The following is a 23,624-nucleotide window of genomic DNA, read 5'->3' on the forward strand; positions in this document are numbered from 1 at the left end:
ACTCAATTCTATTAAGAGTATTAGGCATGTAAACTTGTTTTAATCTTGGATCCAATAATGTTGAGACATATGATTCATAGCAAAATAATTCTTTGAGATATTTCTGCATTTTAACCAGCATGTTATTAAGAATTTCTTTTCTTGTATTGTTATTATCCTTTTTTATATTATTTAAAATTTCATTATTTATATTCTCCATATATAACATGGATATCTCAACTGTAGGATATTTGGATCCTTATAAATCAAGTGTGGTTTTATAAAAGGACCTTAGAAAATCTAAAGCCTCTTTAAGGTCTTCTTTTTCACACTCAGTAAAGAAAAACCCCTTTAAATTTTTTGTAATTCAAAAAAAGTACTTCTTCTATAGCATCCATGTTCTAAAAATTAAATATTTTTTAAAAATAATTGATAAAAATGTAAATACCTCATAAATTGTATTCATCATTAAATAGGAGCTATTCCATCTAATAGGGATATCAGAAGGGATTTTAAATTTTGTAATACCCTTATTTTCACATATTTGTACATATGCTTGATTTATTTTTGGTGATTTATTTATAGAAAAGGGTATGTCTCTACACTTTTCTAGGATAGTGGTAATATATGATAAACCTTCCTGAGATATTAGGTTTAGAATATGGGCACAGCATCTAAAGCCTTTAAATTTTGTTCCTTATAAATATTCTTCAAAATATCCATGCTTTTTAGGATGTTATTGGCATTATCTGTAGTACAGGCCAGTATATTCTCCTCCAATTGATATACATCAATTACTTCTTTTATAGCTAAGGATATTTCTTCAGAAGTATGAGGAAATGGGATATGATTTATATCAAGTAAAATATTTTTTAATGTAAAAGAAGAATCAATAGTGTGCAGTAATGGCTATAAATGAAATTTTATTTATATTGCTCCACATATCTGTGGTAAAGCTTATTAAAGAATTATTTTTATTTAAAAAATCTTTTAGAGAATTTCTTAGTTTCTCAAAATTAGCTGTATAAAAATTTTTAACTTTGTGTTTTGACCAAATTGTAGCAGTTGAGCTTAAATATTTGATTAAATTATGAAGACCTGAACTTTCAAAAGTCTTCATTGGCAGATAGCGGATTTTTTTCGGCGCGCGCCTTTATTGGCAGAGAGTCCATTATTACCCATTTTATAATGAATTGGTTCATATGATCTGTTTGGAATTTATCCAATGGTATTGAAGAAAGTGATTTTGTACTTGTGGAGGGCATATTTAAATTAAGAGTAGATTGTGTTTTTGAGATATTTTCATTTTCATTATTAGAAGTATAAATTTTATGTTTTATCAAATGTCTGCTTAAGGTTCCTAATTATTTTATTAAGAATAAGGTTAAATTATTTTGACAATGAATTATTCAGACAAACCAAAATATTTTAATAATAATACTGCTTATTTTGATTAGTTTATTGCTTAAAAAATTATAAACAATTATTTTGTCACTTGTTGCTGACGATATGTTAAATTTGGTATTACAGTAAACACATATTCTATGTTTTTTATTAGGACTATAAGTAAAATGTTTCTTGGACAAACTTATGGTTTTCATATTGTAAAAAAAAAATTAACAAAATCTAAAACAACTCCTCTAGAAAAATATCATAAAATAAAATATACAAAAAAATTATATTAATTGAATAGTAAAGTAAACTTAAATATTAATAAAAGACCGGTCTGGACCGTAAAAAATAAAAAATAGACCGGGACCGGACCGTTGACCTTCACTAGTGTGCATTCATAAATGTCAGTGGTTCAATAAAAATATGTTTTTATGCCAATATAGCTAATTTCTATGTTTTCTCCGAATATGATCCATTTATTTGTTGCTTATATTATGATATGAACAATGAGTAATTTGATATTTATAAATAATTTTGACAAAGCATGGTTTGAGAAAGTTACCCAATGAAAACAGTTGGTCAGGCTTCTAGAAATATGGGGAGGGGGGGGGGTTAGATTTGCCAATATAATAGATATAACTTAGTGTAAATTTTGTGTCAGATAGCTGAAACAACACCCGAAATTAAAGTATCATATATTCTATAATGATGACATCTATTTCCATAATCTAAAATGTTTAAATACTTAAAAAAATCGCCATACGGTTGAATATAGATATAATTCAAGGATTAAATCCTACAAGAGTATATTATTTAACAGCTAGGCTAATAATAAAATCTGAACATGTGTAGCTATTTTTTTTAGTATTCTTTCGATATGCTAGAATTAACTTGTATCATCCATGGAATAACTCATCTAATATTATAACGTATACGTTGTCAGGTAAAAAATTTTAGATTGAATTTTATTTTTTTGAGGGTGAAGGCCCATCCTTAGGGTAAGCTTTTTTTATCACAGTTGTTACTGTATTACCCTTTACAAAACCTTATTAATTATTCCTTTTCACAAATTATAGAGTTTTGAGTTTATAAATGAATACATTACTATATGATGAACTTCTTTTTTCAAAAACTCAAAATAGTCGGGTTTTAATAGGATTTTAGTTTTAATGTTATTTTTTTAGCATATTGACCCTTTATAAAAAATTAATTACTACATATTTGGTATACAGTGTTATGATGATTTAATGAAATATGTTGACGATTAAATTAAAACCCATCAATATAAAAATATTTTCTTTGCAAAAAAATTAAAATAACACAAGGAGGAATAAAAGATTTCAATAATGCTTTGTCTATATTTTAATTATTTTTGCAAACAAAATATTATTATATGGACGGGTTTTAATTTAATCGTCAATTAAATCATCACAACACTATACTATATGATTTAAGCCATACAACTTATAAATTACAATAACTATTGGGCTAATACTCGTTCCGATCTACGATTCTGTACAAATATTAGGGAAGTATAATGTCCATCTGTTAAAAAAATTTAAAAGAAAAAATAATATCGGGTTTTTTATGGAGACTTCCGGGTTTCTATTTCGGGTTTTTGATAATAAGCTGATTCTAATTGTACAATTTTATATCATATTAAAGGGCTATTGAGCTATATAAATTAAATTATGATTTTGGATAAATTTTATTTTGAGATATTTAAAATTAAACGTAGTGTATTTTAAAATTTTGGCGATTTTAAAGATGGGCATATATATAAAAATAAGCCGATTTTAAAGGTAAAATTCTGTTAAGGTATATATGCTACCAACATACACATTTTTACATGATGGAAGAGGTTCGGGTTGGGAATCGGGATTTTTTGGTAGATTTAATATAGATTACACAATTTAGAAACTTTATTTTATAGAAATGTATATGTTTCTTATTTGGATATAGAATAGAATCCATTTGAATTGGGTTTTAAATCATTTACTGAACGCGATTTTTTATTTTTAAAAATCTGATTTTACTAGAAATGTAATTCAGTATGTGTAGAGTACCTACACTGTGAATTTTAAACAATGATGCTGTTTCTTTACGGCCACTCCTAACATAATTTTTGTATAAATTTTTCATAGAAATTAAGATACACAAATGTTTAAAGATGAAAATTATCTGAAATTTATAGGGTGAGTATCAAGTTGGATTTGAAAATGTTTAAAATCGCACTTGGTAAATGATTTAAAAATAAGGGATTTCCTCCCATATCACAATACGACACATATATAAATCTGAATTTGCAATTAAAATAAATCTAATTATGAGTTTTATCTTTAAACTTATAAAATAATCGAATTTAAGGCCTCCTGTAATTTTTCTCTGATGTCTCATATGCCAAATTGTGTTTTCGTTTATCTACCATCGAATCTCCTAGATAGCACCCTTTTAAGATTTGGAAATAAATGAGACTTCACATGAAGTGGTTTAATCATTTATTAAGCTTTGCCTTCGTATAACATTTATATACCTGTTTTTATGCTTGTAAACAATTTTTTTCATTTTGTTAATTTAAAATTATTTATAAAAATATTTTTCTTAGTATTTCAATTAATTCATAAGCCAATAATATATGGCGATGTTTATTCTACACTTCTATTTATCCATATTGAGATGATAAATTTACTTTATGCGATAAATCCGAAATCCAATTTAAAAGTTTTATATACTATTTATATTTATATTTATAATTATTCATAATTCATAATTCATTGTTTTATTACTTAAAATACAAATTTAGTTTAAGATTTATTTATGTTTTCATTCAATATTAATTTTATTGTATAAAATTTTGCAATAAAATATGTCCATCTTTTATCTATAAGAATTTTTCGCTAAGCTATATAAATAATTTTTGTTTTTGATTAAGAAAAATTTCTAATTTTATTAAACATCTAATAATATAATTTATATTCATTTACAACCAATCTTCATTTGATCATTCTCATGTCCAAAACTTTTCGGGATCTGTAAGATCAAAATAATGGTCTTGGCCTTGTCTTAAAAGTCCCGACAATTTTTTAATTTTTTAAAAATTAAACCCGCCAACACTTAATTTAATTTACCTATAATATGTATCATTTTTACTCGATTCATTTAATTATATTTATATGAGTTAAATTCAAATTTTTGGACATATCATGGGATTATTTTTTATTTTAACCATAACATTGACATATAATATGTCATTGTTTAGAGATTAAATTTATACATTAATGCTAGCTAAAAATCACGTTGATTTTCCACATATGGGTAAGAAATTATTTATCAATTGAAAAATTATGTCAACATATTATCAAATTTTATTCCATAAAATTATTTAATAATGAAGATATGGCTTTAAGAAAGTGTCAAATGCAACGATTTTTATTTATAAATCGTGTTCTAAAATTAAAAAAAATGGTATAAGACGTTAATAGTGGTTCGTTATTTTTTACTTTAATTTTTATGGCAGATTATATTTATAATATTTTTTCCATCAGTATGAGAATACTGATAATTTTGTTAGGTTGGCGTCAGAATAATAATTTTAGGGACAATTTAGACCTAATTCTTCGATCTACTTCAAATTTCTTTAAAAGAGTAATTGTACGATATTTCACAGGTTTCTGAAAAGTGTGCAACATCAGGACAATATGATGTCAAGATTCACAAATTTTTTATATCTGATATTTTAATTAATATTTGCATAAAATAAACAACCCCTGTCTTAATCGTATTCCAATTTTGCTACACGAGGAGATTTTATCAAGAAGTATGAATTTAAAGAGAGTATTATAATTTTTGAGATCCTTTTTCATTTATTTGTATGCAACATTGATTACAATTTTATTATAATTGCTCCTCCAATCCTTATTCAATTGGAAAGAGCTGCTATCTCTTTAGATGTAATCTCATGGCCATTTAAACTTAAATACCATCCTTTAAGAATTAACGATTAACGGACTGCCTTTTTAAATGATGTTCCTATTTTGGTCAATGTTTCTCAATTCTATTTTATAAAATCCATTTCATATGCCACGGTCTCGTATTTATTATGCCTCAAGGGCGCCTAAAAACCTTTGCCAAATTGGAAATATTATTATAGTAATCGGATTGAAACTAAGGGGATAGGAGGTGAGTTTAGAGGCCAAATCTTTTTAAATATTTATATTTACCCAAATCAAAATTTTGCACATTTTTTTTGTAAGTTTTAAGTGAACTGTAGTTAAAAAAAGAATAAATCCTATTCATTTATTATAATTTAATTGCACACATGATACCAAATTAATTGTCTAAGATATATATTCACATTAAAAAAATGTTGAATCAAACATTATTAGCGCACCAGAAAAGGGTAACAGAAAAAGCATGAATGTCTCTGATCATAATAATAAATTAATGTATATGATATGATATACGCTTGGAACTAGCCAATATCTAGTTAATTGTTAAGAATTTTCAAAATATTCTGATAATAAATATAAAAAAATTTCAACTCTCATTATTCATAAATTATAAAATTCGAAATATATTTGTTTTAAAATTAAAATTCATTAATACTATATTACAGGTCATCAAGAAAATTAAATTTTGGTAGGTATATATAGTTTTATTTCTTTAAATTTCCTTCAGATTTCAATACATCTTTATTTCAATTATTCAATTCCTCACAAATATTGACATGTTAATTTTAAAAAGAAAACTTTATTATCCAGGATTTTTTTCTGACCAATACCCTTTATAAAAAAATCACTAAAAACACACGTCTTATAATATTTATTTACTTATTTTATTAACTAACACTTATCGATTTTAAGGAAATAAATAAAGATAGTGTTGTTAAACGGCCCGATTTACCCAATTATAAATTAAGATTTATGTCAAAATAATAATAAACATGCCTCAAGATTTCGTTAAATTGATGTTCAAATTCGAACCGTTCTGCCATCTATGAGCAAAATCTCGAGGCTTGCGTATATTTTTTGCTAAAATAGTGTGTTAGCCGTTTTTAAAAATCGAACCGTTTAATAATCCTAAATAAAAATGCATGTGAAAAAAATAAATAATATATACCACTTTATAAAGGCGATATACAAAAAAACAGATGAGTTGTAATAATTTTACCAAATTTTATCTATACTGGTCAATTTTTGATATTTTTAAAAAATAATATATTATAAAGTTATTTCCGAGTTGTCAAAGGATCGATATCAAAAGATCGACGATCCTGGATTCGATCTTTATTTTAGAAATATACCTGATCATTTTTTCTTAAATTGAGGATAGTGATCATTTTGTATAATATTCGATCCTTTTAAAAATTTATTTTTTTACTCAAATAAGTAAATAAATAAAATATTTTTAAATATAAATTAAAAATTTTTTTAAAAAATCTAGCACCATCATAATTTAGTATCATCCGCCATATTTTATATTTCTCATAAATTTTATCAAAACCACATTTACGAATTTGATTTACAGTCTATGAGTATTATTTACTGAATTATAAACAAAACGAATTTTTTTAAGCATTTACTAATGTCATATAGATATTGAAGTGACAGATATAAATGAGAACCTTTGACCTTTTCCTCAGCTCCGTATTAATATAGATTTCCTTCACTCTATGATATGAGGATAGTAGCATATTAGCTGCAAGATTTGCCCCATAAAAGAACGGTCAATTTCTTATTTGAAAAAACCGGCAAAATCAACCACTACATGTAGAAGCCTATTCAAATGATTGTATTGATGAAATTTTACTTTCTCTGTCTGGGAAAATTTCTTCAAAACGCGTTTTCCCTTAATAATTATTTTTATTTCAAATGATGATTCAATTAATATTTTTAATACATATATAAATTATAAAAAATATATATTTATTGAATATAACACACCTTTGCCATCAAGCGCTTATTTAGTAAAGGTAAACATGTTGGTAATGAAAGCTGTGATGTTTGAATGATTGATAAAAATTTGGAAATTTTTTAATTATTAAAGGCTAATTTTGATTATAAATATATTTATTATTATTGTTTTATTAAATTTACGCTATATTTAATTTATTTTTATATTATTAATTTTGCATCGAACATAAATTTTCTTCAGATTTTTATAAAATAACAAAAGGATCCTTTTTTTTAAAATATATTTTATGAAAATTGATTTTTTTTAAGTTCAAAATTTGGAAACTAAAATATATAAAACTTTAGATGATTGAATGATTTGATATCGGAAGAAAGTTATAAAGTATCCACGGATCCGTGCTGAATTCCATTTGATTAGTGGGGTCAATTTGAGCCGATTAAAAAAACGGTTAAATCATATTTTAATCAGAAAAATATTGCCTAAACTGCGAGATTCCGCTAATAGATATCCAAACCTTTGCTTCATCTATGTCCAAAATCTTTAGGCTTGCGTATAATTTTCCAAAACAAAATATTGAGTTAACCGTTTTAAAAATTCGACTCAACAAATTGAGCCGTTTAACAACAATGTTTGATCATGCAAAATCTTTAAGAAATTTAAGATTTTTGAAAAATGTTTCCTGCAAAAAATAATTCCCCCCCCCCACTCCTTTCCCCCATTCAACAAATTAAATACACGTATAATTTTCCACCTTACATTACAGCGGGCGATTTTTACATTGACAATTATTTTGAAGATAAAATTCTGATTTTATTTATAAAATAACAAAATATAAAACAAAAAAAATATATATCGATTTTTTCTTATTTGAAAATTTATTTTTTAAAAATATGTTTGTTTGATAGGGAAAGATATTAGAATTTTTTTTTGTTATATAAAAAGGCACAAGGCTTTTAGAAGAATATGGTAAATAATAAAAATTTCTTAAAAAACATAGTAAAATTATAATTGGAATCTTAAAATATTTGAAATTTAAATTTTTCACAATTTTATGTGATATAAAAAAAAACTTAATTAATTTACCATAACTTTAATTTTATTGTAGTTAGTATTTCAATTATTAACTTTACACAATTTTTTAAATAATTTACGTTTTTATATTTGCGTAGTTTATGTGTTTACATTTATATTTTATAGTTAATATTTAACAAGAATTTATTATAAGTCAAGCCAATACAAGAGAGAAAAGAGAATAATATAAATTATTTATTGGAAAAAAAATAAAATAATTAAATATTTTTTAACAAAGACAAAAATAAAAGAATTTGAATAAATATCAAATCATTTTACTCAATTATAAGAAAAAAAATGTATAATGAAAAGTGTATAATATTTTTATATTTTATAAAAAAATTAATTAAAAAAAATGTTAATGGATAAATTCTCCTTTATTTGAAAAATAAAATCAGAATCAGATATCGATAATGGGAAAAAAAACAATTAAGATTAGTTATAAAATAATTATTTAAAATGTATCAATTCAATTACTGGTGAAATGAATGATGAATTTCCTATAATCATAAAATACAAAAAATTCGTTTTTAAAACAGGTAAATTTTTTATTTATTTAAAAATCATTTTATGCATGGATATATTTTGCTCAAATTTTAATTTAATTATGAATTAAGAATAAGTGAAATTTTTTTAATCTATTCTATCATTTAATTTATATTCATTTAATATTCTTATCAAAAATCTCGAATGCAAATTAGTCATTTTTTTAGTATTTAGATATCGTCGACTGAGTGTTATGGTCTTCTATATCCACTTTTTTTGCCAAAATGCTTTTTTTGTATAAATGAATTCTTCAATACTACATTCTTAAATGTCCACATTGAAAATGTTAAAATATAATTGAAAATAATCCTTTATTGCACTATTACATGTGGCCTCCTATTTAAAACGCAAGAAATATCTATTTTTATTTAAATGCTTTCCTAAACAATTTAAATAAATGGATATAGAACACTATAATTTTCACCCGACGCTATGAAAATTTTTTTTTTTAATTTAAATATGGAACGTTTTAGGCGTTCGTAAATTAAATATAGGTTTGCTGAACAAATTAGATCTTCGTCAGCCATACCGCTAGTTAATGTTACCGAGATATTGTCTAATTTATATTTATTATATTATTATATGTTTTTATTATTCGACACTGCATTTTTATTCCATAAATTTTTTAACATAAAATTTTCTGGCAAATTTTTTTTTGCGTTTTAGGTGAATTTTAATTTAACAATTCTGCTCATAATTACCTAATTCAGTCATTTATTTTATATATGGCTACCTATTTCAAATTCTATGCTGCTGTTCATGAATTCTATTTAAAAATTACTAACCTAGTACATTACATGGGGATAGGGGGATGCGTGGGGTTTTCACCTTTCGAATGATTAGGCTTAATAAATATCCTATTAAATTCGTAAAATTTTCTTTCAACATTTCAAAAAAATGAATAGAAGTCAATAACGAGCTAGATTAATTCCATTCGTGGGTTTGTGGGGAGGGAGCGGAATGATGTGTAAACGTTGAGTGGGCAGGTTAAACAAATTTTAATAGGCAAGTAGGCATTTTTAAAACCATGAGCGGGCTGGTTAAAATTCAGCTCATTGCAGACCTCTTTTGAAACTAGAATATGAAACCCTCAGAACTGCTTCCTTCAAATTTAAGAATCGGAACTTAATTGTTGAAATTTTAGGAACTAGAGATATTTTTTAAAATAAAAAATATTCAGATCAAGAATATACAAAATATGCTGTATTTTTGTATTCTTCACAGTAAATTCGTGATAACTATGAATTAAGGGTTATTCCTTTATTTAAGAAACAATGAGCTTACTATTTTATATCCTATTATCATCAATCGGTGTTCTTTTACTGTCATAATATAGTTTCATTAATGATTTTATAAAAAAATGATTCGATAGCCCAGCCCCGATTTTCTCTCTCCCAAATTATTATTTTTTATTGGATGGGTTAAATTCCTTTAAATACTTTTTTGTAAGACAATGAAGAATGAAGAAATATTATATTTACACTATTAACAGAGGACAGTAAAAATTTTTAAAATGTCAAGTTGTCAAGAATTATTTGTCAGTACTTTAAATATGAGGTTTTTTCTATGGAATACCGTATTATTGTAATAACTACGATCCAAACCTGACTAAAGCTTTTTTGCAGGTTCCTAAGTAATGTATAACGTCTTTAAAAAAAAATTATAATCACTGAAGACAAAATTTTCATTTGTGTTGCACTTTCAGATTTCGGCAATGAACGTTGGTACTCGACGCTATCATTTTTATTATATGTCATTAGGATATCTCCCCATAACGCACAGGTCCTTTACAAGGTGAAAAAATTGCTCTGATTTTTTCAAGTTTGAGCAAGTCTAATTAGTTTTTTATTCATTTATAAAATTATTTTTTTAGGATTGCTGAAGCATATATTTCATATAATCAATCGGTATTATATTGCGATCAAATTTAGATAATAATGTAATGTATATTGGAAATAAGGGTAATTTATAAAATTGAAATATAAATTAAAAAATAAATCAAGTCATCATATATTCCTTTTATTCATAGATCGAGCCGAATAAAACAACATAGTATATTAGTAATCGTTTGGAACATATCGGGTATTCCGTATTCAATTCTAATTTAACAAGGTCTATTCAATTCATTACCTAAAATGGAAATATTTTGTAAAATTTTATGAAAGTTAAAAAAATACAATTAAAAAAATAATATGCTGTTCTTGCAAGTAGTAAAGTTATTGACTTTTATAACAATAACATTATTAAAATATTCTGATAAAATAAGTTTGTTTTGTTTACAACTTCGCATTAAGTTATTAGCTAACTTACAGAAATTTATTGTTAAACATATTACATCTGTGTGACAAAGACCCCCATCCCCTAGCCGCAATTATCCTTGGAAAAATTATAACAAGCCTTGTGTCACAAACGTTTCTATTTTTTCTTAAAATCTTAGTGCAAATATAATTGACTGGGAAATTACCAGGCAAATATTTTAATTTACGGGCAGGACAATTAATAAAAATTATAACGATGGTCAACTCTTTATTGGCGTGCAGTGCACGGTACAAATTTTTGGAAACCGGTTCGTAATTATTTAATGTTATTGTCCTTGTCCGAAATATCAAAAGGTCCAAATAAATCTTATGCTTCAGGACAAAGAGTCAGAACTTAAATTGGATGCAATTCTAAAATAGTTTTAGGGGCCACTAAATTCTACTTCTTGTGTAATAGTTTGATTTTCTTTTTTTTTTACTATATAAATTTCCATTTTCTGCAATTTCGACATCCCCTTTATGCCAATGATTCGGATATCCTTTCCTCTAAGGCTTAAGTAACTTGCAATTTTTTAAGGGTTTGGAGATTTATTCCCCTCCCCCCTTACCCCCGGGTCACCGAAAATCTTAAACGCTACATTATTATTTCGCCTATTTTCAGTATTTTATATTTATTTGTTCGCATTGTTAATGAAATAAAGCTGGCCATTTCAAATATAATATGATAACGGGTTTATTAATGAATTGATATTGGTTACGGTTAATATTTAAATAGGTAATATATATTAATTAGTATTATATTTGATTTTACAAAGTTTTGTGAAATAATAATATTATCGACTGATCTTTAATATAAAATTTATCCCACGCTTATAAAAATATTATACAGGAATTAAGGTAAATGAATAATTAATTAAAATTTCAATTAGCACTTGGAACGTAACCAAGTAACAATTAAGGTCTCAGATTTTAAAGGTCGAATTTCTATAAATTGTAAATTTTAATCTTATTAGGTGGGTGGTAATCTTAACTAACAGTTACATCTAAATATCAATGTCGCGAGCTTTTCTATCCGAGGGGTCTTATCTTTAAAAACATCGAAAATAAGTTTCTATCTAAAATTCTCAAAGAAAAGAATTTTTTAATGCATTCACCAAAGATTTTAGAGAAATTGAGCCCATCTGCCCTCCCATCTAGTAACGACATTGCTGCTAGATATTTTAAATTGTGCCATTTTGGGTAAAATTTATTTTTGTTAGTTTTGTTTATTGTATTTATTTTTTATGATTGCTATAATTTATATATATAGACCTGTATAATCTATTCTTTTTCGGCCCAAGCTTGCGCGAAGCCCCGTAGAAAATTTTCTAGGTTCGACATGGCTCGCGCCACATCTTTTTATAAATATAATTAGGAAATATATCTTAAACTCATTTTGTTTATTCTCTAATTTATATTTTCAAATAAATATTATGCATTACATTTAAATATTTATCAATAACGGATAATTTAAAGCAGGGGCGTCACTAGCCATAACAATCTCAGGGGCTTAAAAAATTTTTTTAAATTATTTTCAAAATTCTTTTTTATGCTAACATTATCCAAAATTACTTATTTTTAGCTAACATTATCAAAATTATATATTTTTTTTCCGGTCATGGGTTACTTTATTTGAATATTTGCTGATATGATATGTTGTCAAAATGTAGTAGCAAATAATTAATTTTTTTAAAAAAAATAAATAAATAAAGGTGAAAAATGTAGGAATAGAATTTACGGGGGTGGGGGGGGGATAAAAAAAGGAAGCTAGGAATATGGAGGGTTATTCAATGGAAGTGAAAACGTAGATAGTTAGAGCGAATAATGGCGGTAGCAAGTCTTTGGCGTAAGAAGAGGGATTCCTTGGGCTGATCGGTTTTTTCGCGAATAGTATAAAAAAATTTAAAATTTTGAGAGGGCCTAATGCTATCAACATAATCAATTAAATTTGAATTTTTAAATCTATTCATCATCTATTAGTTCCTAATCATTTACAATTTGCAAGATTTATAGATTTTAAGGTGATTAAAAATATTGCGCACCAGAAATTCTATCCTCGATGGCTGTAGTCAAAACTTGAGAACGATATTTTGGCTTATGATAAAAATTATGCCTCTTATTAAAAGAATAATTATATATCTCAATCCATATTCAGTCAAGATATCCATCTGAAACATGAAATGTGTATAAAAATACCATATCGAAGATAAGACAAATAGTCAGTATGATGGTTGGGACAATCGGTTTTCCAATCTTGGTGGATTCAAACATCCCTCTGTCTGAAGGTTCAGTTGAAAGATAAGATGCTAAATCGGTTGTTCGAACTAAATTGGAAGAATGGGGTGTATGTATATACTAATGAATTGAATGAAGGAAAGGAACCAGTAAGATATAATAAAACACAAAATATCTGAAAAAAATCTGTGAGAAATATTAGAGTAACCAGGTTTTTTTAAATAGAAAGTGTCATTGCTTAAAAATAAAAATTATTTTACGAACTTTAAATAAAGATATTAAATGACTTTCTTTGTATATTATAAATTTATTGTAATAATTATATCCAATATCTATTTAACTAAATAATAAAAAATGTGACTTTATTGCTAAGAAGTAAAATTGTAATTAAGAAAATTAATGTTTAGATATCGCAATATAAATTACACAAAGGAATCACATGAACGGTATTAAAAATTATATCAAATCTAAGAATTAATTTCTTCTAATATATTTTAGTGGTATTTATGTTATAAATGTTGCTCTTAAGGAACTTTTCAATCCATAGGCATAACCAGGGGGTTGGGGAATAAATATCCTCTTCGGAAATTTGCCTATTCCCGTAAAAATCATTTTAAGCTAATAAAACTTTCCCCCCTACATGCCCCCCCCCCACTCGTTCTCCCCCAAAAATGTATACAATATATCACTATAGTGAAGAATTTGAAAGAAAAAAATTAGTAAAAGTTAATAACTTTTTAAAATAAAGGGAATACTGGCATTGAAGATTATTATTTCGCTTTAAAGATATATCGCCAGTAAGATTGCAGATGTGAGATATCAATCCTTGAAGGAGGAAAATGTAAGCTTGCCAATGGAAGTTAAGGTTGTGAAGATTATTGGACTATATGAGCTGAAATTTCTGAATATTTAGAAATTTTAAATTGTTCTTTTTACTCGAGTACCTTTGAAGTTTGGTTGGATAGGGGCTAATTGATCTATACAAGACTAGTCCCAAACGAGAAATTGGCCCTATTTCCATGGGATCAGGGTGATTCTGTCAGGCAACTTTCCATCGGATCTAAAAATTCCTGGTAGTTCAAGTATTGTAGGTATTTGGGCAAATTTTAAATCGTTGTATCAAGAAATTTCAATGGTTATGCATAGAACTGACTTAATCTTCCTTACTTATTCTTCTCATTTTACGCTATATTTCATCTTTATCTTTTTTAATTTTTAATTTTGGATTTGTTATTTTTGTTTATAAACAATTGTTTATTTTTTTAAACATAAATAATTTATATTTTATACATTTAAAATTTAACTTATTTAAAATTTTTTAAATATTGAATTATAATAGAATAAACTAGTTAATTTTTTAATTACCGGCTATAATTCAAAATCTTTAGAATAAAAGCATTTTTATAAAAAAAGTGAAACCTAAAAATTTTTCAACCAATAGGAATTTGAGTACTATTTGAAGGCTAAAAATTATAATTATTTTACTAAATTGGGATTCTAGTACATAATTCCTAACTATTCACAATATCGGAAATCTTATGTAGCTAGTTATAACTAATTTTTCATAAAAATTTTGCTTTATTTTTAAGTTTTCGACTAAAAATTAAACGGCTAAAAAATCTGTAAAAACGGTTAAAAATAGAGGAATTCCCCAATTAAAACTATAATTAAATGTTGCTCTATAAACCTTGTTGTAAAAAATAAAAATGTTTAATTATTTTATTATGGCCTGCAAATTTTGTGTTAAATGTGTCTATAGAAGGTAGAGATCTGCAAAAGTAGACCCGGCCCTAACGGGCTTCGGGCCGGGTCTAATATTTTTTTAGAAAATTCGGGCCGGGCCGGGTTGGGTTTTATTTTTTTTAAAATATATCTAAATTTATCAATTTTATGTTGAATTTTTTGCCAACATATACCGTTTATTTTGAGTAACTATAAGAATTAATTTCGATATTTAAATAAATTCGGGCTGGGCCAGGCCTGCAAATTTTTTTTAAAAAATTTCGGGTTCGGGCCGGGCATAACATTATAAAAAAAATTTCGGGCCGAGCCGGGCTTGAAAAATTAGGCCCGACATATCACTAATAGAAGGTATATTTGAAATAGTCCTAGATTTTTAAATAGTAATTTTCAATTTATTCCAGATTTTCTGAAAAAAAGTGAAATATTTGCTTTGCATCAACTTTAACATAACTCAAAATTTTTAAAGTATTTTTCATGTAAAGCTTGAATTATTTTCAGATTTATCGCTTGAAGATAATGTTACACGAAAAATTCCAAATAAATGAACAAATTATTGTTAAATAGGAATTTTCCAAAAATAGAAAATTATTCATGAGGAAAATACAATGTATAACAAATATATCTTGACTTATTTAATCCTAAATATTTTTTAAAAAAATGATGAATTAAATATGCAACGTATAAATATTTTTAGAGAAAGTGTAGTGACTCGAAATAACATCCCTTATTATTCCACTGGTGGAATTTAGAGATGGGATTCCCAAATTACCTAATTTTCTAAATGACCTAGCCCGGGAAGAACGTAAAATAATAAAATTGTAAAAAGGCACTGAATTAGGTGTGGCCCAATTTCTTAATTTTTTTTAAAATTTATCAATTAATCAGTTGGAACATATAGTAGATCTTTAGGCAATCATTTACTGCTACAATTTCCCTTTAAAATTATTTACAAAATACAGTCAAAATTATTTTTAATAAGGTAACTTTAAAAATCCGCTTGAAAAGACCAGCTCAGTCAAAAAATGGTTATTTAACACAAAAAAAACAGGGCTTAGCTTGAAAATTAAATTTTTTTTAAATCCTGCCTGGGCTTAAAATATAGACCTATGCAGCGCTGGTCTCTGGTTTTTACATTAGATAAAATGTTATAATATAAAATATTTATATATCGCTTTTTTAGACACATAATAATTTTAATTGACATAGAAACTCTTTCAGAAAATAAGAGTTGTTTTTATTGCTAACTTGATAGAAAAAGGATGAAATATTTCACACCTATTTTTTTTAAAGAATTTTTGGTGTTTTTTAATAAATTTTTTAATTCTAATAATTAATTAGGCAAAAAAATAGAATTGGAAGGAAATATATTATTTTAAGCCATTGGGCTGATCTATGTTTTGTTGATCATGTTACGGCAGGGCTGGGCTGAACTCTAAATGGAAATGGTATTTGGATTGAGCATTATTTATTGTTTTCTATTCATTTTCAAGATCTTTGGGGAGAGCAAATGTAAATTGTAATTTCTACCATAAAACTGAAACCAGTTATCAATTCTTCAAAGCTGTAATAATTTATAATCGAAAAATCTATAATATTGATGATTAAATAATTATCATTTAAGTGGGAAAATAATTGGCAGATAGGTGTGATATGAATAGAGACAAAAATAGTGAAATTTTTTTTAAAAAATAAGAAAATTTATAAAAATAAACTCGTTGCATAAAAAAAATATAATTAAGATAATAAAGTTTCAAAAGCTGGGATCCGAACCATTATGTATATAATGCATATGATTCAGTTTCGCCCAGTTGTTTTAATAACGGTTATTGTCATGTTATTTTTATAGTGCTAATTTTAACGGTGTTCTAATTAGGTTCATTTCATTTAATCATAAAATATTTCGGGAAAGCTAATTGAATTATAAATTAGCGATAGCATTAAATTATAATTAATATTATATTATGATAATAATGATAGTTGAAATGAAATTAATTAAAAGGTATAAAATTTATAAGCTAGATAATTTTTAATTTTATCGGCTAAAGAAAAATAGAAAAGATGTTTTTTTCAATAATTAAATCAAAAAAAATAAAGCTATCTTTTTCAAACCCAATTTGAATTGACTCAAAGATTTTATATCTATTCGGTTCATAAGTTTACCCATTTACAATTTTGATATAACGATCCGGGAAATTATAATGGTTTATCGGATTTTCAGTTTATTCTGGGTCACTGCTCAAAAGGTAAAGAGTAGGGGTAGAGGGAAGAGAAGATAATATCAATTATTAGAAATGTGGATGTATTGGATCGAACCAAAGCTAAGGTAAGTTTTTGCCGTTAATATATCATTGGTTTTTGAAAAAGGTTCTTTGCTACCATAAGTGTGATTGCATAAGAAAGATAAATGGAACTGTATTTGACTATTTTGCAAAATTCTCTGCAAACGCAAGTGCATTAGATTATGATTAGATCGAACAATTAGATCAATGTAAGTGAAGTCCTAGGTAAGGAGTAGATCCCTAGAGTAAAATGAAAACATTATATTAGAGCTTTTGTCATCAATTTTAAAGATGCCTAGATATTTTTTTTAAAACGATGAGCATAGTGATTGTGTACTTGGGAGGTTAATCAACAAATCTTGCTTAATTTTTTTTATTATTATCAAAGAGAATTCTTACAATGTAATATTGGATCGAATTAATTATTTAATGCAAATATTTAAAAATTTCAGCAATTTTCCCCACATTTAGTTATATAAATACCATATATCATTATTATTTTCATAATATTTAAAAAAAATCGAGTCCAATATGACATCAAAATATAATAAATGATATATAAACTGAAAACCATTTTATATTAAACGAAATAGCCATAAAATATCATGATATATTGATGTTATAATTTATTTTATATAAAACATTTCACAGTTTTGAAAAGCTATAAAAAAATTATACATTTTGAATTTATTATTTCTTTTCCGTTTAATACTTTGGTTTCATTTATTTCCTAATATAAAAGGGTTAGTTAGAGCTTGCATGGACCGATCCGAGTCTGAATCCAAATAAGAAAATTCAAATTGGATTGGTAGGACAAAATTTTGTTATTTTGGGATCGAGTCGAATCTAAAAAAAAATAGGTCCACAAGTCACCAACGTTTAAGAAATAATTAAAATTTACGATTTTGTTGGTTAAACTTTGTAATAAGGGTCTCTATATCAGACATACGACCCCCGCCAATAGTTTTAATACCCCCTCCCTCTGCCTATTATTTAAAAAAATGTACTCATTCTCATTAATTTTGTTTTCCAATGTCAAATAAGTTTTTATATCTCTCCTCTATCTCTATGCCTATCTAGTTCTACAACAACCATTTATAAATCATCGTGTTTGATATCTATATTGTGTATTTGTTATTGAATCTTATCATAAATAACTTGTTTCTTGTTAATTTACTATATTATTTAGTATTTTAGTAAGACAGCTCTCAACAAAGAAATAAGCATATTTTAATTTATTTTCGAAAATCAAAATATTAGTTTGAAATTCAAAAAAATAATTTAAAATTTTAATATCTTGCTGTATTAAAATTTTATGTAAAATCACAGATTTGCGATACTCTGCCTGATTTTTATATATAAATTGCCAACCCCGTCTGGCCCGCATTTTTTTATGTAATAGCCCGGACTGGGCCCGTTTTAATATTTTTAAATTCCTTGTCCTCCCTTTTCTTTTACCATTTATCAAACAAATTAAAGCAATAAAATGTACTAATTAAGCACTACTTAATGGTTTGGTATAAGTTTCGAATTAGTATTTCCAAAAGCTTGACCCAGTTTATGTCTAATAGTTTTCATTTTGTTTATAATTCAGTTTCTTTTTGTGGTTCACAAAACTGATTCAAACCAGATATTTATTTCTCTATATAATCCATTCTGCCATGATGTCATTTTTGGAAATTTTTGGGTAATAACTTTTTTTCTTTATACTGTACTGTCTATCAAATGGATTAATATAATATACCATAAACGTTGATAAAATTTTTAGATTAAATCGTAAGGTGGGCCAAAATTTTGTTGTTAATAATCTTTTTTTATACTAAACCTGCCGTAGGTGGGAGCGAATAGGAGTTTGGGAGAGAAGCCCCCTCTCTGCCAATGTATTTATTATCTTATTTAATTAATAATATACATATGTATATTTTTTTATCTGATACTATTAATTTTTAGAAATTATAGTTTAACCATATATTTTTGAATTATATCTCATAATAATAATAGTAATCTGTTAAGTTATACAAAAATTTAAACAATAACCCATAAAACATTGAAATAAATACCTCCTTTCTTCCATTAGCCACAATTGACAAATTATATAAAATAGAGGTGGGCTCGGGCCTAATTTTTTATTCACGGCCCACGGTGGCAATAAATATTCACGCCCATTCACGCTTACCACTAAAACATTTTTGACCGGACCCGCCTGCTCACGAAAGGCAATATTTTGATTCACGCCCTTCACGCCCGAAAATTCACGGTGTTTTTAAATTTTTCAAAACTTTAATGCTATAATTTTTTACACTTTTTTGAATTTATTCTATTTATTTCTTTAATTCCATAATCCATAATAACAAAAAATAAATACTTATTATAAATCCAAATTTTTACTTAGAAAAAGATGAATGTCTATTTTTTTTTATTTCAATTGTGTACACCTTTCCTCTAATAGGTGATTGGCTACAAAAAATAACCTTCCATTAGAAGCCGAATTTGCCAGGGCTGACAAAATTTTATTCTCTAATTTTCTCAAATTAATAAATAAATTTTCTGCTTCCAAAACTTAAAAATATTGCCATTGTTATTTGTTTTATGGGATGAATTTTTTAAATTCATACAGCTTTCATCGGTAGATGTTGATGCTTCATCAGAATCATCTAAAAATATGTTTCATTTAGAATATATGGTTTTTTATGAATTTAGGATGAATTAGTAGTTAAAAACAGTTGGCATTGACCTATGCATATATATCATCAATTTTATATCATTTCACATTTTTAAGATTGTTTTGTAAATATCTTCCTTTTCTTCGTCTATTAAAAACTTAGGGCTTTTGAAATTAGGATCTAGTATTAAGCCTACCTTATGTGCTTGAGAATAAATTTTAAAGTTTAAGTAAAAAATCTCGCGACAAAACACCTAAACATAAAAAGAAAATAGAACTAGGAGCGTGACACCAGATGTTGTTTATAAAATGCCGGAATATTTTTTGTTTTCAAAAATTTTTCTTTTTTAAAAAAGAACTAAATTAAATTAGAAATAACAAATTTATGTTTATAAAAAAAATAAAAATTAAAATTTCCGTGATTCACGGGAAATTTATGTTCACGCCCGATCACGTTCGGGAAAAATTTTGGGAAGGCCCGTCACGCCCAGTCACGCCTAATAATTTAAAATATATTCACACTCACGCCGTGACTCGCCGTGACACGATGGGTCACGCGTAATTTCACGGCCCGCCCAAATTTCTAATTACAAATATCATTAAAAAAAATTAATATTATTCTTGAATGAAGATTTAAACGCAAAAAACGGTAATTGGAATAAAAATATTGGAAATATAACCAGGAAAATAGCCCTACTAATAAAAAAACGCCCTGGAGAAAAGGCCAGAAAGAAACCCAGGGGAAAAGACCCATAAAAATTGAAATCTGGAAAAGATTTAATAGAGAAAATCCTGGAAAAATAGCTCCTGTAATAAAACCTTCCCGGAGAAAAAAGCTTCCAGAAATCCAGGGAGAAAAAGCTTAGGAAAATTAACACCGAAAAACATAAAGGTGGGAAAAAACCCGATAGAAAAAATTTTGAGAATAATAACCCCCCCCCCTCCTGCAACTCCCCAAAAAATTGGTAGGTCTTGAATATTTAATATAACTACGGTCATTTTGAAACCAATCATTATTAACTCGTAGGCAGAAACCAAAAACTAGTCATTGCCTAAATTTGTGCTGTTTTTAGATGCATAATCTCAATCTTTTTAATCCATTAATTTCTAGCTTATTTTAAACCATTTTTTCCCATATTGAACCCTCATATTCCCTATTTTTATGGTATTGTAAAAGTTGTAATATTAATAAACTATTTAACACCTAATGTTATATAGTATAGAAGGAGTTATTTTTGTTATTAAATAGTCAGAAATTTACTTTAGGGGGGGGGGAGAGGGGATTTTTATTATTGAACATTATAATTTCGTAAATTTATTAGACTAGTGACTAAAAAATTGACAATTACCAATATTAACAATCTCATAAAACTTCTAAATAAAATTTTATTTACAAAAATTGTGTTATAACATAATTATTAATATGTATAAAAAGGCTTATAACCCCGAGGCTGTGCATATTTTTCCATTCAAAACTTTTTATTATTTATGCTGCTTACTTATTAAGAGAAAGACTGAAATGATTGGAAATATTATTATTATTTGACATTAAGTACATGAAAGTTAGCCAAACAAGATTTTAAGCTTAAAAATGAAGAATATTAAAGGGCAATAAAATTACTTTTTATTAACTGTTAACAAAAATAAAGCAATTTACTTTCAATCGTAAAATTTTCTTTTCAATTTACTTTCAATCGTAAAATTTCGTCTTCATTTTAAAAAAAACCTCATAATTGTCTCTCAGTTTAAAAAGAGTAATATATACTAAATATAAATTGATGCCATTTAAAAAAAAAGTATATTAATCGATTTGGTATAAACTAATTCATATCTATATTATATTATATAATAAATATTTTTTATATGGCAGAAAATAGAACCAAAAACTGATCAATAATATTTTTAAAAAATTTGATACTTTGAATTTGTTAAAATAAATTTGAAAATTATTTTATTTATATATTATTTTTTTGTATATAATTGATTTATATCATATCATTATTTTAAAAAGAACATAATAGACTATCATTGTCAAGGGTTTATCCGTTTCCGCCCAATATCATGAAATCAATAGAACTTCTCCAGCATCGTATATAAAATGTATTCTAAGGGCATTATCGATAAAAAATACTAACATCCGCCCTCCCCTCTTTCACTATATATAATTACATATGAAAACAAAATTGCTCTTTGTCCCAAAAAACTCTAATGGTTTATCTTTGTTTGAAATTATAATATTTAAAGAACGCGAAGAGAAAAATATATGGATGCAAATAATGGAAATTATAAAGAAATCTTCTAAACCATGAACAACGAACTAATATTTTGATATAATATGCAGATTTGATTAAAATTTCTACCTTCTTCAAAGCTAACAAATTTCTTTTTTATACTTTCCGTATTCTTTTTTCTTGCAAATATTTTTTTAAAAATGGTGATAAATAACCAAATATCGATAATATTGATACTTTTAATACTCGCTTTAACCAGTAAACCTACTTCGGGCTTTTTTGAAAAAAGGCAAAAGTCTTCGAGTTTAGTAAATTCTCATAATTCGATAGTCACCATTGATTCCTCTCATCATGACCCGGCATCAGCAAAGGAAGAAGTTCGCTATCGGGTTGCGGCTGTTGAGTACGGGCATGTTGAAAAACCATTTATGCTCTCCGTTTGGGTTCTTCTTGCCAGCTTCGCCAAAATAGGTTAATAAAAACAATTTTAAAACATTTATATCAAATTTTTACTTCATATATTCGTTTTTAAGTAAAAAAAAAGGAGATTAAGTATTAAATTTTGGTAGGTTGATGAAAGGCGTTGAGCTTATATTCATATGTATTATATGGTTTAACTGATAAATTTTATACTACAAATTGCCAAGATCGATCTATAATTATATGATACAAATTCTATTATTAAATTAACTTTTTAAATCTTTAAAACTAAGTGTAATATATACCTAATCTATAAAAACATAGGGTATAAAAATATTGACAGGTTCCTTTATATAGTTAAACGGTTATAAAAGTTTTCATGCTCTTGCACTAATTAATATATCATTTAGTCTTAAACTATACCCAAACATCCTATAAAAATTATCATATCCACAGTCACTGGGAGCTTGTCATATTAAGAAGCTATTTAGAAATGTCAAAAATTAAGTATAGATATAACTTAACGTTTATTTCATTATTTACTTCTTAAATTATATAGCTTTTTCCGGACTAAAATTAACAAAAATTTATTGTTATAATAGATATCATCTTTCAACACTTTGTCACTATCGATTCGAAAACTTTTTGAATCTGCCAAAAGAATTATTTTAAAAATTATTGTGCCTAAAATTTATTTATCATTATAAAATGAATTCTTCTGTCTTTCCCATGACCTATTAAACAAGAATAATATTTATGAAAAATAATTTTTGATCATTTTGAAAGGAATCAATAACAAAAGAATTTTTGATCACTTTAAAAAGAATCGATAATAAAAGAATATCAGAAATTTGGC

The 23,624-nt window shown here is 26.1% G+C and overlaps 1 protein-coding gene across 2 annotated transcripts in view; it reads left to right on the forward strand.

Moving 5' to 3' along the window:
• Window positions 1–8,694: 8,694 nt before the first annotated feature.
• Window positions 8,695–23,624, forward strand: part of LOC135925528 (Na(+)/H(+) exchanger beta-like) — a 35,040-nt gene continuing 20,110 nt past the window's right edge. Inside the window, exons 1-2 of one of the 2 annotated variants that reach the window (XM_065460908.1) lie at window positions 8,695–8,894; window positions 22,129–22,819. In XM_065460908.1, the coding sequence (XP_065316980.1) occupies window positions 22,549–22,819 (271 nt within the window). In that variant the 5' untranslated portion in view covers window positions 8,695–8,894; window positions 22,129–22,548. Of the gene's footprint in view, window positions 8,895–22,128; window positions 22,820–23,624 lie in introns of those variants that run through there. The other variant, XM_065460909.1, reaches the window with a different exon arrangement.

Source organism: Gordionus sp. m RMFG-2023, chromosome 2 (assembly GCF_954871325.1).
Source record: "Gordionus sp. m RMFG-2023 chromosome 2, tfGorSpeb1-WG-v2, whole genome shotgun sequence".
Lineage (NCBI taxonomy): Eukaryota > Metazoa > Nematomorpha > Gordioida > Chordodea > Parachordodidae > Gordionus > Gordionus sp. m RMFG-2023.